We start from the raw sequence: 19,114 nt of genomic DNA on the forward strand, positions 1-19,114 counted from the left end.
CAGGGCAGCCTCTCTTGAGACACCACAACAACTGCTCATCCCTGGGCTCCACGATGGGCCACAGGGCAGCCCCTCTGAGAGTGCAATGGCAGGACTGAGGACTGCTCCTCCCTGAGCTCAGTGGTGTGCCCAGAGAGGGGCACCATGGTGGGGCTGAGGACTGCCCCTCTCTGCACCATATACAACGCACCATGGCAGGGTTGAAGGCTGCTCCTCTCTGGGTGCCATGGTGGAGCTGAGGGCTGCCCCTCTCTGGGCGCCATGGTGGAGCTGAGGGCAGCCCGTGTCAAAGTCCTGTGGTGGTGCTCCAAACTGCCCATCTCGGGGCACCATGGTGGAGAACAGCCCTTCTCACAAAATGCCACGGGGAGGCACAGGGCAGCCTCTCTCTGTCCGCCACGACAGGTCTAAGGGCAGCCCCTGTGGGGGTCCCGCCATGGTGACTCGGAGCGCACCCACACCGGGTTTCCGCCATGGCGCCAGGCGCCACCTTCCCCTCAGGGCGGCCGGACCCTCCCCGCCCCTCCCCGCCCCTCCCCGGGTCCGCCGCCGTCCCACAATCCCCCGCGCCGCGGCCCTGGCAAGATGGCGGTGCTGGGGGCACCGCGGGGCCTGGCGGCCGCAGCCTCCCGCAAGCGGCGGCTGCTGCTCGCCCTGGCCCTGCTGCGCCCGCCGCCCGCCGCCGCCCTCGCTTGCTTCTCCGGGGGGACGGTGGGGAACTGGCGGCGACGCTTCCGAGCCGCCCCGGGGGGCGCACAGGTGTGTGGGGGCGCCGGGGCGGGCGGGCGAGGGGGCACCGGGGACTGAGAGGGCTGAGGGGCGGGCGGTGGGCGCTGTTCCGCCGGCTCTGCCAGCACCGCCCGGTTCGTCCTTGCCTTGCCGGTATCGGGGGACGCGGGAGGGACCGGGGACTCCCCGGGGCTTGGACCCGCGGGGACACTCGGGGACATTCGGGGACACTCGCCCGCAGGGGTGTCGTGAAGCCTCTTTGGGGATGAGCATAAACCCCTTCAGTGTCTTTGAACGGATGCAGGATGCGTGTGTAGTGAGTAACTTGTGCTGACAGCGGATTCTGCCGTTATGTGCAGGAAGAGAGTTGGAGTTGGAATGTTTTCTGTTAGCTGTGGAAGGCTGTAATATGTCCTAGTGAATTATTATTTATTAGAAGTAAAGTATTGAGTACTTTATCTCAAACTAAGCCCAGCTTTGAGTGTACTTTTCAAAGTGGCTTAAGGAGGCATATCCCAAAGACTTGAGGGAATGAACTTTCATAAACTCTCAGCTTGTAATTCTCTTGGATAATAAACTTTTTTATCCCCTCACATTACTGCCGTTTATGAGTAACTCCTTTGTCACCCGCCTTGATTAGTTTTTCCTGACAGGCAGAATTCTGTCAGGGACCACAGAATCAACTTTATGTCACTAAGATGAGACAGAGCAGGACTGAAAGGGTAAATTTTGGAGGTTTTAGTGTTGGAACTTGTGCAAGAGGCTGAGATCAAATATTTTACCCGTGTATTTGCATCCATTAAACTGTACCTGAATGCTCAGTATTGTCTGGTGTTCCTGGAGAGGAATTTCAGCTGTTAGGGAACAAACAGCAATGCTATCATGGTGATGAATAGGAGTATTAATTCTATTCCTGCTCTCCTTTTGAATGACTTTATTTTCCTGTGAGAAATGCCAGTCCCTGCTGATCAGTTTTAATTGCCACATGTCACTAAATGTGGATTTGCTGAACTAGAAAGCTGATACTACATCTGTGGGATATATATATATATGTTCATCTCTTTGGCATTTCTGTGTTAGAAAGTGGTCAATTAATGCATTTTTTTATGGTCTGGTAATGAATTTTTACTTTTGCATTGAGCTCTGTTTGGCTGAAAATTAGAATTCATGAAATGCACGAGCATTTATTTTATTAAACAAAACTTCTAACAGGAGGCTCAAAATTCAATGTTCTGGACTTTATGATTATAACGCCTTTCAAAATTTTAGGACATGGTTTTTCAAACATTAAATCTGGGGTAAAACCCCAATTGATGTGAATTCCAGAGCCCCAGTTCTGCCTTAATTGATGTAACTACACAAATCACAGAGGTTTGTGGCAGCAGAGAGTTGTGCCTGTGAGCAGTACAGCCACAGCTTAAATCCTGAGCAAAAATGGGATTGAAGGAAGGAAGAAGCTCTGGTAAAATGATGGTAAGAGCAAAGTTGTAACCATTCTTTTTGGTCTTTCTACTCTGCTTTCCATTCATGTCTTGATCTCCTCTCTTCATAGTTTCATGTCCATTGTAAATTTTTTTTTAAGCTTACAATTAATTTTAAGCCTAGTTGTGTTATAAAACAGTATATGTATTTTCTATGGCACTTAGTACCATGAGAGTCAAATACATTAGAGTTGTTTGGGTGCTGTTGTATTACAGATTCAAATCTTTTTTACCCCTCACACTTACATTTTTCATTAGTTTTGATTAGAATCTTACTTTTCTGAACTCTGAGGCATGTAACATTTGTATCCTGGAGAGGAAAAAAGCTGAATTTATGGAGGGGAAAACCAAATTTCATAAATATTGTGGAACTGGGATCAGCAATAACCTGCTTATTTTTTTTGCTGTTGAGATCAGTATGTATTTCCATAACCACAACTCCTGCAGTTCACCCTCCTGTGGTTGGAGCAGGCAGGGCTTCATCGTGTCCAAACTTGTGTTTGGAATTTTGGATCTCTGCTGAGGGGAGAACTGGCACGTTGGCATGATAAACTTTCATGAGTAACTGAACAATTGTTGTTGGATTTTTTTTTTTTTTTCCTAGGAAAACTTGTGGGTTTGTTTTTTGCTTTGTTTTGGTTTTTTTGGTAGAAGTTTGCCTGTATCTAAAATAAAAGCAATGGCAAAGTCTATTCATTGTAAATAGGGAAATGAAATTAATCTAAAAATTAGTTAAATTAGTTAAATGGAAAGAAAAGAGCTTTTGACTGGAAGGGTCTAACAGCCCTTAACTAAGGATAATTATTTTGCCAGGAATCTTTCTAAGCAAAGGAATACACTGAGGAGTTTCTTTGAGAGAGAACTTTGGCAGTTGTAGAAAGCAGGGCCGTGTAAATTATTGTAACTGTAACGGTACAAAATAGAGACTTTCCTTCCATTATCTCACCCTTCCAGCTGCCAGTGATAAAGAGCTCGTTCTTCTGCATAACTTAATAATATCCCTTGCTCTGGAAAGGGTTGCAAGAGAAGTTACAGGTATTTTTGTTACATTTATTTCTATTTTACCTCAGGTTTTTATTTATTTTCACCTGAAGCTTGGTCTGTTTTGTAAAATGGCACTGATGTTTATTGTCCAGACATTTCATGGGTTTGTGTGCATTGATAAATTCTCTTCTCTGGACTCTGAGGGTGCAGTTGGACGGTCTCTGGCAGTCAGCAATCCTCACTGCTTTGGAAGGGACTGTTTGAAATTCCCTCAGTTTTCAAAAATCCCTTTGGATGGGCTTGGAGCAGTCTGGTGTCATGGAAAGTGTCCCTGCCCATGGCAGAGGGTGACACTGGAACAGCTTTTAAATCTCTTCTTTTTAGTCCACATCCATCAAATGTCCAGAGCACATTGGCCACTGTTAAATGTAGCTCCAGTTCAGTTTATTTTGTTCATACTGGTGACAGTTTAGCCTGTCTTTATACCAGACTATTTTCACCTTTTTCTCTCATTTTCCTCCACTCTTTCCATTCATCATTTCTTTCCTTGCCTTGTAAACTCGGCAGGATTAACTGTGGCACTTAAATGCTGCAGAGGAACTTGAATCCCACCTTCAGTTCTCTTTTCTGCTACAGTTAAAAAAAAAAAATCCCCACCATGTCTGGAACACAACGTATCATATTCCAGAGAGAAGCTTCTAAGTGTGGGTTTGACCTTGCACAAATGTGTTTAATCCCTGTTGTTTGTTTGCATTTGTAGTATTTAAACTACTACCCACAGTCATGACACTTTAACAACATGACTTTTATGTGCAATCAGTACTAGACATCTGCTTCATCCTTTAGAGTTTATAGAATCATATCCAAAAATACATTAAAAGAACATAATGGTGCAGAGTCAGGCGTTCAGGAGATAGGAAATGCCAGAATTTGAGCTCCTTGCATTATTTCTTAAATTCTGAAATAAGCAGGACTTGCTCCTGGTTCTTTAAAGCAATAACCTGCTTCTTTTTTGTGTTGTGATTAGATTTAAGTGTGGCTTTTTTTTTGTAGTCTTAAAGCTCTTGGGAGTACAGGTGGGGGAAAGTGGAGTTCTGAATCTTCCTGCAGGATGTGGAGAGTGGCAGGGAAAGCTTCAGCCCCTCTCCTTTGGGCAGTTTGGTCAGAGGAATTACCAAGTGAAGGAAATTTAACTCTTTGTTTCTTTGCCCGGATTTGTTTTTTTGCAGGAGCTTGAGAGAGGATTGAATACTCCAGTCGTCCAGGCTCAAGGCTGAAAATAAGAACAAGTTTTTCTGTGTATCTTGTGCAAAACCTTTAATGTTTTTGCTGTCTTAACCCCATGACAGTTCATAGTTTCAGTCAATGTGTAATGCAGTAATTGAGAGCAAATCTGCTGGTGTTTCAGTAGAAGTTGTTGCTGTGGTGTTGTTTGCTTCATATTTCAGTCAGACATGAACTCTGAGAACTTTGAGGTCAAAGGAGATAAATTTTTAATAAAACATTTTTACGATGTCCTGTGGGTACACCCTAGAAAACAGTAATTAGCTACTTTCCAATACTGCTGAAGCATCATAAATATTCCATTATATTTTCTGTTTATGACACTGTCATCATTCCTATGGAAAGTGTCTTGCTTTAGTTGGAATCCTCTGTGCTGAGACAAAGCTCTGAGTGCATCAATAAGGAACTGCTTTAGAAATGCAACTGCTTTGTTTAACCCAAGTCTTGGAAATATCAGGATGGTTCACTTAGACCAGTTAGTTCTACTAAATGCAAAATTTATAGTTATGATGTTCACTCTTTCTCTGTATGTAATGTCATATAATAGAAATGTTTGGAATAGCAGGCCCGTGTGATGACTTGTGGAGAAATGGTTTTAATTTTCTTTGAAATGACTCATGAAATTATTACTTGAGATACGTGTCTTGGAAAGAAAAGGATGTTTAAGGCAAGGTATAAAATATATGATAGTGGTGCTGTTTGTCAAGGTAAAAATTACCCTTTTTTATAATTGAGGGGGTTTCTTTTTGGGGGGTGTTTTGTTTTGATTTTTTTTTTTTTTGTTTGGTTTGGTTTAGGGGTTTTTTTGTTGGTTGTTTTGTTTTCTTTTTTTTTTTTTTTTTTTTTTTTTGTTTTGTTTTGTTTTGTTTTGTTTTGTTTTTGGTTTGGTTTGGTTTTTTGGTTTGGTTTTTGTTGTGTTTTGTGGGGTTTTTTGTTTGGTTGGTTTTTTTCTGTTTGTCCTTTGCCATGGATGGGCTGGTGAGCAGCTCTTTGGCTCTTTTGCTCTTGGTGTGATTGTTCTATGTATGTTTAATATTTATGTGTGTGGTTAATACTGGAACAGAGCAGTGAAAACCTGAACATTGAGTGTCAGAGCTGCTGTGGCACCATCAGTGCTGACCAGGAGAGATCCCTGTGTTTTACCACGGGGAAGCCCTGCCAGCCAGTCCCTCTGAGGAGAATAAATGGTCCTTTTAAACTATTTTGATCCTTTAAAATATCAAAACACGGATTGCTTTGCAAGGTAACACGTAGAGCGTGGTACAGTTGGTTCCATCTGTGTGTTACAGGTTAAGGTGCATTGAAGGATCTGTGAATTTTCCATATTTTGTGTCCTGATAACCTAAAACCTGCTGCCAGCCCTGCTCCACTTTCTCACAGTCCCAGTGTTCCCAGGGAAAAGCTGGAGCTTTGATTTGCCTTCTGGAGACAAGCTGAGCTGAGAGGAATTGGGAATGGCAGAAGCCATAAGCATAAAAATAACGTTTCTTAATGAAAAACAGGACAAAAGATTATTTGAAAGAATTCAGAAGACAACCTGGGAGAAAATTAAAATGAGAGGAAAGGGAGAACTGGTCTTTTGTTGTACAGAAGAAACAAAGTCTGATGAGAGTGGGGATTCAGGGAAATTCAGTTCATTGTCACTGAGCATTTCTGATGTGTGAATGTAATTTATTTTACAGCTGCTCCCCACCAATTTTCTTTTTCTGTGGTCACTTGTTAAAAAACAAAGCCATCTGCCTTCTTTTCATGTTATGCTTGTTTACATAAACTGGATGAATATTCTCTGAATATGAAGTGCATGTTCTGCATGACTCTGTTTTCACTTCTCTATCTTTTTTCTTCCTTTTTTTTACTTTTTTTTTTTTCTCCTGTTTTCTGTAGATTCCACCATTCTGCAGGCAAAGATCATGGCACAGTCTGGGAGGGAATTATTCAAGGCCATTACTGGAGCATTCAGAGGTGAGTATAAATTGTTCTTCTTCAACTTGCAGGTCAAGTTGGAAGAGAGAAACTTAAGAGAAACTTAAGCCCTTGGAGCACCTTTCAGTCTCAACTGCTGTTACTTTAATTTCTTTTAATTTCACTATTTACACTCCTGAAGTTAAATGGCAACTTACATTTCTGAAGTCTTTTTGAATATCTGCAAACTAATGATAACACATTAACTTCAAAAAAGAGTTCTTAGAAGTGTGGGGTTTGTGTGGTGATGTTTAGATTCATTTATTAAGCACAGAAAATACCCAGATAAGGAGCAGCCAGGTGGGAAACTCTGGTTTTTCTTCAATATGTAGGGCTCTATTCCTTCAAAATTCTGCTTAAATTGTAGAATATTCTCATAACTGAGTGCCAGGATGTCAAACTCTTACTCCTGTGAGATCTGCTTGCCTTAAAACCAGTGTAAACACAGGGAAAATGCATTTTTTTCCTGTTCATGGCAGAATTATTACACATTTCTGAGTAACACACTTGTTTGACTGGAGCTGAGAAATGTATTTGTCTTGCTTTTCTTTTTTGTTTTTAATTATAAAAATAATAACCACTCATAAGTGACTTAAGTAGCTGAAATCTTTTGAGGGTCATTGTGACTTCAAAGTATGACACCTACTTAGATTGTTTTTTTTAATAATGTTTTTCTTTAAAATGTTAAAAGTGACATTTTGATCTGGGAAACCCTGTGGTCTGCTATCAATCAACATACTTAAAATAAGATTGCTAATGAGCTTTTACATAACTTGAACCTGGAAATTGTCAACACCTAGCAAATCTTTGAAACAAAAAGCAAATTCTTTTTGGAAAAGCTTTAACACGTCCATTGTCTGTGGCAGGCACTTTGAACTTGGAAAAATGCCTGGTTGGTAGTGAGTAGTTATTTTTTAGTACATCTGCATGCATAAATAAATAAATTCAGACATTTTCTCCAGGGAATCTTGGCTACATGCTAAGAGAAGTGAGCATTTGTTTTTACCAAGCAGGTTCTTTTCCCAACTGCCCCTCTACATGGATTGCAGCAGGAATGGGGGGACTTGTGCCCATTCCCATCCTGGGAGGAAAAGACAAGTGTGGAGCAGATTTATCTGTTTATTTTGCCCTCAAGTAAAGTTACTCTTACACACATGGAAAGAGTGTTGCTTAAATGTGTTCCACTTTACTTATTAATGTGCCTGAGTATGGTTATCCTCCAAAACCTCAAGGTTTTTTCTGTGTTCTTCAGGTCATTTTCATTATTTAAGGATCTGTTATCTTTCCCTCCTGGCTGCTTGGAACATGCTCTTTGCTGCTAGGATTATTATATCTCTTTTTTATTATTATTTTCTTAAGCAAGGCAAGGTTTTTAGGGGAGGTAAGATCTTTTATTAGGACAAATTTAAACTGTTTGATGATGAGGGATGCAAAACAGGCCAGTAGTTCTTTCTGCTGGCTTTTGTGTGCCTGTTTCCTGAGGTTCTTGCAAATTGACTTTTCATTTTCACACAGATCCTGCCCAGGTGGCAACTGATAGAGAAGAGGATGTGTTGGCATGGCCATGCTGGTGGAGGCCTTCACACAGATCCAAAGGAAGGGGTAAAACTTGCTCAATTATTACTTCTTTTAAAATAAAAAATGTTACCAGCTTCCCCAAAATAACTAAACCTAAAAACTGAAGACCTCAAGCAACATTTTGTCCAAAATTCTCTTGGTGGATATATAAATAGGTGATAACTGTTAAATTGTCAGTGTAGACTTGCTAGCTCTTAAATCACCAACTGTTTGTGATAATGGTGTTGAAGGGCTTTATTTATTTTATTAAAAAATGCCATTTTACTGTTACACACTCCCTTGAAGTTGGCTTGGATTAGGTTCTTTGGATGGAAAATATGTTTTCTCATCATTCACTGGTTTGTTGCTCTTGTTTGTGACTGATACTTCCCTGTGACTTGGCAGACAGGATAGCAGACATCAGCTTGTGGCTTATTGCATCAGCTGGTAAAATCACACTTGAAATGGGAGGGGAGAAAAGCAATTAAACTGTGTGTATTTTTACTTGGAATTAATGGTAATACATCTGGTGTATTTTGACTGTATTTCTATTCAGGAAGCACATTAAAGTAATGATGATGGTGTATGAGGAGAAGAAGGATCTTTTATTAGACCAATTGATTACAATCAGAAAATGAGGCAAACTTTTGGTTAAAACAGGACAGTATCAACTGTGTGATTAAAATTGCCAAATCAAAGCTCTTGAGGGTACAGAACTTGCATCTTCTCATTTCCTGGGCACTTATTTCTGATGCTTGGTGTATTTGCAGAATCGTTCTCTGTGAATGGTTATAACTTCTTCAGACTTCAGTGGAATCTTCCCTAAAATTAGTGAATAAAAATTGATGACAAACTGAATTTTCAGTTTGAGAATCCAGGTCTTTCAGGGCTACTTTAACTGTTTGAGGATGTCTCTCCTACAGCCTCAGCTGTAAAGAAATTGAAGAGTTCAACTTAGGATTTTCTTTCAAGTTTTCATCTGAGAGTTGTCCCTTCATTGAGTCCAGACCTGTTTGTGCTACAGGCAGAAGTCAGGAGAGGTGTTTGTTTTATAGTAAGGGGAAATTTCATAACCTGAGGTGCTGCAAGCTTGTTTTAGTAAACATCTGTGATCTTTTCTGCATGAGGCACAGGGGGAAACAAAATAATTGGCCATCTCCAGTCAGTGATACCAGCGGCTCTGCATGTAACATTAACTTCAGATTCATTTTAAGACCCTCCTTGCAACAGGTGTAAGCTCTTTCCAGAGATTTCCTGGGCAAAACTTACTTCAAACCAAACTGATTCTCCTTCTCTGTTTCACATATTTAAATTCCAGGCTTTTCTCTGGTCAGAAAGGAAATGGAAGGTTCTGTTTACTACAACACAAGTAGCCTTAAGGGATATTGGATGTTGCTTAACTCACTAGCAATATGTTATCCAAAGATTTTGATGCCAGATGATATTTTTTTTTAATTTGCTGGCAGTGTAAAATTCCATTGGCATTCTCCCTTCAGCCACTACTTGCAGCTATTCCTGTATAAATCAATCTCTTAAATTCTTTATTCCAATAAATACAGCTGTAAGGTGGTTAATACAGGGCATGGTCAGTTAAGGCTGTTGTCTAATTAAACAAATACCAGCTGTCCAGGAGAAAGCAGCAAGAACCAGCTGTGGAAAAAGTGAAATGTGTGAAGAGGGGAAAAAAACCAGGGTAACATTTGGTTTGCCAGGAATTTCTCAGCAAAACTGAAGGGAAGGAAATACTCTGCTGCCCCAAGTGCTGCTCCTTTATCTCACATTTACATGCACTTGTATTCAGTGTGTGAAAATACCGGCACCCCATTTACCACATTTTTTCCCCCCTTAGGATTATACATTTAGGAGAACTGCAGGTGAGATACCTGTCAGCTCTATTACACCTTCCCCTATTCCAGATTTTTTTCTGACAAACGAGGCTGTTCATTCTGACTTTGGGAGTGACATTTTAAATTGCCCTTTTTATAGCAGCTTCTGCAGGTACAGAGCTGAATCCTGAGGATGAGCACAGAGTGAAGGGCACATTACCTTCATCTCACATGTAACTACTAGAGAAGCTTACATTTTTTTAAATTCCAAAATAACTTTTACTTGCAGCAGTGGCTGCTGTGCTGAGTAGTGAGATCAGAACTGGTCTTTACCAGCTTTGGGGATTTTTTTGGTGGTGGTTGGGAGAATAACCTCATGCAGGGGGAAAAGCTTGTGCTGGTCCAATAAAAGGGATGATAGAGCTCCCTGAGGGAGCACACAGGGAGCCAGAATTGTGTCTTTCTCTCTTCATCAGCAGTGACAGCTTAAATTCAAGTCAAACTACCACTTTCTTGCATCCCACTTGTGACAGCTCATCATCCTGGCACAGGCTTTATCCACCAAGTGACAGGGTCAGCCCAGTGAGTGCCTTGCAGTGCTCAATAACCATGGAGATTGTGAAGAGGAATTATGGTTTCCTCTTTTTTTCTCCTTCTTTAGGTGTTTTAAAAAGTCCAAAACCTGGATGGGATGGGTAGAAGGGACAGGAAGTTGGTCAGTGGTCATTCTTTTGCAAATAGTCTTCAGCATTGCACAGTGTGTTTTAAAAACATGCTGCATTCAAAAAGAGGAGAAGGCTTTCATTCTTTGCTCCCTGCTGCATTTGATTTATAATATTTTTCCTTCCATTCCTTGCATTTCTGTAGGAATAGACCTTGAAAGAAAATGTGAAACATTACTGCCATTTAAAAGGAGGTAAAATAAATTCATCTCTTAACCTTTTTATGTACCTCAGAGAATCAAAAAAGGGCCTGAGTCCATTGAACAGATTGCTCATTTTAATTCTTAATGTTGCCACTTGCATATTTAAACAATTTTTAACTCATGTTTCTGTACAACAGTAACATTTATTTCATGGTAAACTTTGATGTAATATGTGTGCATTTTGCATCCTTTGATATTTCTTCTTGTTCCTTTGCAAGGCCTTTGGCAAATGAGTGGCTGCCTCCTGACTTTTTTTCTAAATGGATTTACTTCTGTCACAGTTCAGAGCCATGAAAAAAGGAAATAGATTCCTTGTTTGCAGCCAGTGTATTTTGTTCCTTTTAATAGCTTTTCTGTGCAAAGTCTGCCTAGCCAATAGCAACATATAATTAGAACTGCTCTGATTGCACTTTTGTATCTTTTGTGTTAATGTGGTACCAATTTTTTTTTTTACTTCCTTTTAACCTGTAAGTGGTGATCAAAGATATTTTCCACGTGTTTGAACTGCTTTTTATGCATATCCTTGGCTCAAATGGAAAGATTCTTGTATATACTGCAGCAGATATCTCCTTCTTTTAAGTGGGTAGGGCACAACAGAGGCACTTTTGCATCCTTTCTTTACTGACAAATCTTCCATATATCCATTCTTTAAAAGCAGTTTGAAATGTGCTTATCCTGTGTAATGTTCCAATACATTTGCAGTCGATGACAAAATGTCTTGGTTTTGCTTGAAGCTGTGACTAGAAAAAACTGAGATGAATTTCCTGGTGCTTTTAAAAGCTTCCCTTTTATAGGATTGGCTTCCCTGGTTGCCTCAGCAATTTTACCTTTTAACAGATCTCTCCTTTCTTGCTTATTCACCCCAGACCTTAACAGAGAATTTATTTTCTAATTTGGTTTATCCTCAAACAGTAAGATTTATTATAATACTCCCCCTTCCTACTGACTTCTGTCAGCAGAGTCATCTTTAAAAGGTGTGCAGTAAATTTTGTTTCCCTCCCTCCTCCCCACTACAAAATATTGCCTGAAAGGGAGAGATTAGCTGCCCTTGCTGCCCTCCTTTCTGTCCTAGATAACCCTCGTGTCTTTCAAGTTAACCCCAGTGCAGCCAACACAGAAAAATGAGTTGTTGATACTTGTGCTCTATGTTGCTGCACATCCCCTTGTTCTCAATTAGGAAATGTGGTTTAAGCTGCAGATAATTCAGCTTGAGAGTTCAGTGGGATAATCAGAAGTGTCAGTGATAGACATCCATCCATCTGGAAAATAACCTACATTGCTCTAAAAATATACAGCAGCCAAACCCAACAACAGAAAAATAATCCCAAAGCAAAACTTAAAATAAACCCAAACAGAAAAAGTAATGTCTTTCAAGCTGACTTGTTAAATGGATTGTTCTCTTAGAGCAAAATTTAAGATAAATTTGGGGAATAACCTATTTTAAGAATTCAGTTAAAATTGATAGAATCAGTTAAGGCAGCACCTGTGTACATCTTCTGCCTTGTGGAAACCTCATTGTCCAGTGTCAGGAAATATTCTCCAAACTGTTTAGGTTTATTGTGGACCATTCAGGCTTCCTTCTTGCCTTAGCTGTTTTGTTAATTTGTTAATTTTTTTGCATTTATCTCCTGTTGTTTCTAAGCTATTTTAAAACATCTCCCAAAAAATGAGTAGTAAACCCTTGAATTTTGTACAGCAATCTTGAGGAGGTAAAAAAGAAGGGTCAGTTTGTTTGTTCTGTCAAGTGTTTCAAGATGGGGAATTGTGGCTTTCTATGTTTGAATTGCAGCCAGCCAGACCTGCACTCTGGAGAACATGGAACATTTTAAAGGCATATCATAGGTATAAAGCTAAAAACTTTCAGCTTGAAATGCTCATAGGCAGTCGTAGTCTCAGATATTGTCAACTATCTCTTTCCTATCAAATAAGACTCAATTACCGAAGTAAATATTGGCAAAATATCAATTACAGAAGTGATCCAAATGTATAAAATCTGTTGTTATTTATAGTTGTTGTCTTTGCCAAGGTCTGTTTTAAGGCAGTACCTGTTTGTCCTTCCCCACAGCTGAAGGAGGTGGATGCCAGGAAGATCATCAGGGCCATGCTGTCCTACGTGTGGCCCAAGGACCGGCCGGACCTGCGCGCCAGGGTCGCCATCTCCCTGGGCTTCCTGGCCAGTGCCAAGGTAACAGCAGGCATTTACACAGCTGCTCTTCATCTCTACAAGGAATGATGTTCATTTCTAGGATTTAAGGGGTTTTATACTCTTAAGATGTCTGTTTTTTTCACAGGAGTATATATGAGAAATAATAGCTTGGGTTTTGGAACAGGGTGTACTGCAGGTAATGCCCCTGTGCACATTTAGGAAATTAATGATGACAATCAGAATTTTTGTTTCCCTTGATCCCATTATTTTAGCCCAAGATTTTCCATTGCTGGTTAATTGTTTACCTCAGAAATGACAGGAAATGGGAGTTAAAGACTCTTCTCTTCTTGTGTGGTGCTGTCAGACAGGATTTCTCCAAGGCTCTGTGCCCACTCTCAACCCTGAACTTGATCAGTGTGGTGGTGCCTGTTCACAAGTCTTGCTGTGCTGTAGGAAGGAGATTTGAGCTCCACTCTGTTGGTATTTCTCTATGAGATAACAGAGGAATTAATTGTTTTGGGGACTCCTCTAGTGTCTTAATATGAGAGAACTGTATAACCTTTTGTATTTAACAACCCTGCTTTCATTATAATGATTTTTCATGTAGTCTTGGATTATGAAATGGAGGATTGCTTTTACTTTTATTTCATTATGTGAAAGGATCCTCTATTCTTACCTGCAGCAACATTAGTGTTTATTTGTTCTTTCAAAGAATTTGGCTTGCAAAAGTGTTCTGCAGATTAAAAAGGGGATATAATTCAAATTCTGTGCAAACCTTGTAGAAATAATTCAGAAGAGCAAATGTTAGCTTCCTTTTCCTTTAAATTAAAAAAAGAAAAGAAAAATTTGATTGCAAAATACTGAGAGGAAGTTTTGTGAATTCCATTGAGACATACAGCTCAGCTGGGTTGCTTTTAAGTACAGCAATTTTAACCAAACATAAAGCTAATATTAGCGCTCAGCACCATTGCCATGTTTTGAAAAGAGAGAAGAGACAAATTTCAGCTCTGTAGGTGTTAAAAGAGGAGTGCTTGGGAGAGAAATGTGCTCATTTCTGTGAGCTGAAGAGGAATTGCTGGTCTACAGTGCTTTCTCAGGAGGTTTTTATCTCTCAGGTACTCGTGGGTACTGTCTCCAGCAGATATTTGGGTTGTGCTGCAGTTCAGGATGCTGCTGATAGTGCAGGTGATGACATGCAGAATGTGGCTCGGCTGTGCAACTGAGCTCCCCCCTCTTTTTGTGTGCCTGGGCAAAACACACAGCAATGCTTTCCACTGCATTTCAAATCTCTGGGGGAAACTCTGCTCAAAATGCAGATGCCTTAAGGTTTTGTAATGTAGATCTACCAGGTGGATGTGAAAATTATTCTAAAGACTCTTATTAGTAATGTTAATAATAATCTGAAGTCAATTTTTAAATGTTTGAGGCAATTTTTTCTCCTCCCCACTTCCCTATTCCCTAATTTGTAGTGTTATATGAATATGATGGAGAATGTGAATCCAGCCTCTAATCCTGCATGTGGCAGCACTGTACCCTGCCTATAAAAAGTCTTATTAATATTTCAAGCAGCTTTCTGGGGGGTTAAGAAAACAGAATTGATGACCAAGATGCCTTGATTCTTACAAATAGCCCTGTATGTGGTGTAAAAAAGAGCTATTATATTTCTACTGAGAGAGAGAGATGTTTGCCCCCATCAGAAAATCATTGAACTGCTCTTTGGGGAAGTAACTGGGTATTTGGATCTCTTAAGTGTTCTCTTACACTTTTACATTTGTACAAGGCAGCCCAGAAGCCCTGATGTCCAGAGCAGACTCTCAGAAGAAAAGCAGAAAACCTGTTGAGCTTTGCCCAGGCTTTAGGAGATGCTTGTTAAAAGCAGAAGTGTTTTGTGAGAATGTTTTTTTGGGCAGACAAAGATTTCTTTGGGAAAACACACAGCAAGCTCTCTATGGAAAAATATCTGTTACAACTGGCAAGGGAGGAAAATTTTGTGGATGTCTTCTAGCTGTCCTTTGCTACTGTTCTTTGTTTTGTTCTGTCATTACAAAGCTGTGTTGGATAACTGCAAATTAAGGAGTTACCCCTCATCTTAAGAGCTGTGCTCTCTTTTACTTTTTGGGAAGAACATTTCCTTAAATTGCTTCATACTTTACACATCCTAAGTATGTGTGTCAGTGTGACACAAGTGATGTGCAATAGTTTATTCCAGAGCTGTAGTGGGTCTGTCACATCTTTGAGCCCTGAAAAGATCACTTTGTCCTGGAGAAAATGCACTACAAAGTGGTTTACCTGTGTCTTTCCTGGACCATGTGTAATTGTGTGTGGTTTCCTCATTACCCCATTTGGGAGCCCTTTGTTCTGGTTCCTTGTGAGGTTAATTACAGTGCACTCCACAGACCACACAAGCTGTTTGTTAAAGTTTTTCTGCTATATAATTGTGTCAGCACAGGAGCCACCAGCATGTTTTTCTCCTCACTGCAGTCCTGGCCTGATTTCTTTGTTCACTATGGAACAAAGTGAATTCTGTGTCTGAAGGATTTACATTCTTATTGTGGATTTTGTCTAAAGGGGGTTTGCATAGAGAACTGTATGGTCATGATGGCTGCTGCAAGTCACCTTCCCCACAAAGAAACACTTCTGTAAGCCTTTTGGCCAATTCCCTCTGAGTTTGACAAAAGATTTTCAGGTTTTAAAGCTCTGAATTTACAACATTAGGTTTCCAGTTAAACTACAGAGGCTGTAAAGTGGCTTCAGTTTTACTCTGAAAACTCCAAGGAATCACAGAGGACAGGTAGGTTATGAAATTCTCAACTCTGGGGAGAAAAATATAAGGAATACACCCCCAGTTTAATTTGATTACTTAGCCACAAAACAGCTGGAGTTCATTTCTCCTTGTCCTGCTGCTTGAGAAATAATTTGTCTCTTTGAATCTTCCAGTTCAGTAAAACACACTTTGAAAACAAAAGGCAGTTTGTGTGCAGTACTGAAGAGCCTGCAGTTACAATCTGTCTTGATGCCTTTTGTGGGGCCCAGTTGCCTGTCATTGAACAAATTATTGTGATTTTTGGTTCTTTTTTGTCTCCACATAACTGCCAGTGGTATTGTGAGCCTTCAAAGGGAGCTGTTAGTATGGCTTTTTATGACAGGATGGAGTCTGCTCCAGGGCTAGTGAGGTCTTTTCTTCTTTGCAAGATCTGTTGTATTATTATGACACACTTTAAATTTTCACCTTAAATATTTATAGCCTATCTAGATGTGTGTGCCCAATCTGAAGGACACAAGAGGAAGGCAGGTGAGAAGAGTGACAGGGCATTTTCTGTGTTTTCTGACACACAGCTCAGCCTGCTCAGGTTCTGCATATCTGGATTTTCTTTTTCTATGTTCTCTCCACTTTTTTTTTGGCTTCTCTACTGGTGAATGTATAGCAAATGCTGCCTTACTTTTCTGTTTCATCCCTTTTCCTTCTGTGGCACAAGGAAGAAAGTGCTCAGGCTTCTGGGGAGCTGGATTAAACACATGAATATGACAAAATCACTTGTCACCTCTGTCAGCCTGCAATGGGTTTTGGCCTCCTGGTCACAGACCAGGCATGTGTTATTCATGAGCCAAAGAATTCTTTCAGACTCTCTGCATTTCCACTGACTGCTAATTCCTAAGTTTCAGAACAGGAATGGTTGGCTGAGGAGGCAGGACACAAGGGTTGAATTGCAAATTCTGCCTGCACGCGAAGATAACGATATCTGTGTGATCAGTGGAGCATGTTCCTGTGATCTCGGTGTTTGAGCTCTTTCTGGGGGCTCAGATGGAGTTAGATAATTGCAATAAACCTTTAGCAGTCATTGGCTTTTTGAGGAGTTTCAGGTGAAAAATATTTAAAATCGATTTGGGTTTTTTTCCCTACTGGAAAAAGTGTAGTTCAGGTCATCATTAAATTTGAAGAAGCCACAAAGCCAGGTGCTTCTTCTCTCATGTGGAGCACATTTTGGAGCTTCTTGCCTCCACAAGGGATGGAGATTTCTGTGTGTATCTCCACAAATGGAGCTGTTGGGTGTGTGTGTTTATATTGGTCCAGAGATAAATTCAGACATCTCCGTGCCAGCGTTTCTCACTGAATTATTGGCAAAAGAACAGTTCGCCATGGACCGGTTTTATCTTGTTGGGGCTCAGCCTGTCATGAATTCATCATCTTTATTAAGCAAAAAATGCTGGGAAGAGCAAAATGAAAGATAAGGCTGTTTGCCTTAAAAGTGGTGTAGTCCCATGGGGGAATAAAGATGATATTGCACTGTCAGCTTAAAACAGTGCAGTCATTAAAAAAATGTTTAAACTCATTTACTCATGATTCATTCTAGGGCAGCCTGCTGTTAAATGTGGGCAATTGAGTTGGGATGATTTCATGGGATGCTGTATTTGCTTTCCAATAAATTCAAGCAAGGATAAGCTATTAATTCAAACCCAGAAATAGAAAAATGTACAAATTCATATTAAAAGAGTCTTTTTTAATGGGAATTGTTATCAAGCTTTCAGGCATTAGGCAGAGGAGGGAAGCCTGTACAGATATATTGTGTAAGACAATTGTTTTTCATGGTAGATTTTCATGGTCTACCAAGGTGTGCTTAAAGCTTTTTGTTCTGTGCCAGCAAATACAAAGAGAGAACTGTGAATTTCTGCAGAAGGATGAAATTTTGTTACCATTACTATGAACGTGATCTCATTGACTTAACAAATTGAGTAGGAAAGGCCTGTTTCTAATAATGGCGTCTCATCTCTTGCTATAAACTTTGTAAGATTAACTTTTTTTCTTTTTAAATTACTGGAAAGCAGACTGTCTTGATTGCTAATGAAATGCAATACCATGCTGCCTTCTTCTTATTCAAGCTTTACCCTCCAGGAGTCAGAACAACTATAACCTGAGACCAGGCTTTAAATTTCATTTAAAACTCTATTGGGAAGAATTATATTGATGTAAAAGAAGACATTTCTGCAAAATTGTAGACTGTTACCAGTTAAATTAATTGTGAGTGGAGAACAGCAGTTCAAAGAATACATTTTTTTTTTCTTTAAATGGACTTTAAATATATCTGTAGTTCTATTTCAAAACTACCTGTAGTGTAGCACAGTCTAGTGAGGAATAAAATCCCTGCAGAGAGATTCGTGAGAATCTGCAGCAAATGAAGACCATCTGCATGACAATATTCTTATTTTCTCCTGAGAGGTCTCTCCCAGGAAAACTTGCACTTTGTCATGTTGCTTGTCACTGGAACACACACGGCAGTAAATTCATCTTTATTAAGAACAAAATGCCACCCCAAAATGGAGTTGCAGTATCTCTGAAAGCAAAGTGGAGTTGTTTGGTTATCCTGGGGAAGGATTTGAGGTCTCCATAATTCCCATTTGTTAGAAGGGGAGCTGTGGCTAAAGGACTCTCAGCCTGCACTGGACAAGTTCCAGAGGAATGTTTGAAGTAGGACCTGATCTTTTAGCTGTTTTCAGTCTCTAACAAACTCAAATCTCATGTATCACCTGTCAGGAGTTACCTAAATTCTGCTGTGTTGAGAATTCCGAGGTGTTTTTTATAATGTGTTTCATAGGGTACGTGTGGGGGAAGAGGAGAAAATTAATTCCTTCCTCATTTGCATTTAAATTTTCAGCCTAAAACGCTGTGTAAAAAAATTAACAGCATAGATTCAAAAAAAATTGGAACCCTACATTTTTTTCTTTAAATGTGTGGTTTACAAAAATATTTTCAAAACTCCAATTACTCTGCTTGATGAAGTTTGTGCCTTCCACTATTTGCCGTATTTTGTAAAACTAGGAATATTAGATACTGGGATAATAATTGAGAACTTCTGGAAGTCTGTCTTCCCTCTTGAATTGGGGCTGAACTTAAGAATGACTTTATCACTCTTTTCTCTCAAAATCTGCTTTTATCCAGTTAATTTACAGTTTTTTCCCTGGGCTTTCAGCTCTGACAGATGTCCCTAAATACAATTGAGATCTAAGTGGGTATCCAAAACATTTGGTGGAGAGAGCTGAAATATCTGTATCAATCTGGTTTCTGTTTTTTGTTTCTTCTCATGTAAAATAATTTGTCATCTACCCAAATTTTTTTCCAACTACTGAAAAAAAAAAAAAAGCCCAACTTTAAGCAAAGTCAACTTGCTGTAAAGTATTGAAACATCTGCTATGATTGTAAGATTGTAGGGCGTATTTGTTCAAC

General features: G+C 39.9%; 1 protein-coding gene across 1 annotated transcript in view; it reads left to right on the plus strand.

The window, feature by feature from the left end:
- The first annotated feature begins 578 nt into the window (after positions 1-578).
- ABCB7 (ATP binding cassette subfamily B member 7) overlaps positions 579-19,114 on the plus strand; it is a 35,187-nt gene continuing 16,651 nt past the window's right edge. Inside the window, exons 1-4 of the mRNA XM_083876460.1 lie at positions 579-759; positions 6,363-6,440; positions 7,956-8,042; positions 12,814-12,933. Of these exons, the coding sequence (XP_083732586.1) occupies positions 586-759; positions 6,363-6,440; positions 7,956-8,042; positions 12,814-12,933 (459 nt within the window). The 5' untranslated portion in view covers positions 579-585. The remainder of the gene's footprint in view (positions 760-6,362; positions 6,441-7,955; positions 8,043-12,813; positions 12,934-19,114) is intronic.

This window comes from Zosterops lateralis (assembly GCF_965231275.1).
Source record: "Zosterops lateralis genome assembly, chromosome: 21".
Lineage (NCBI taxonomy): Eukaryota > Metazoa > Chordata > Aves > Passeriformes > Zosteropidae > Zosterops > Zosterops lateralis.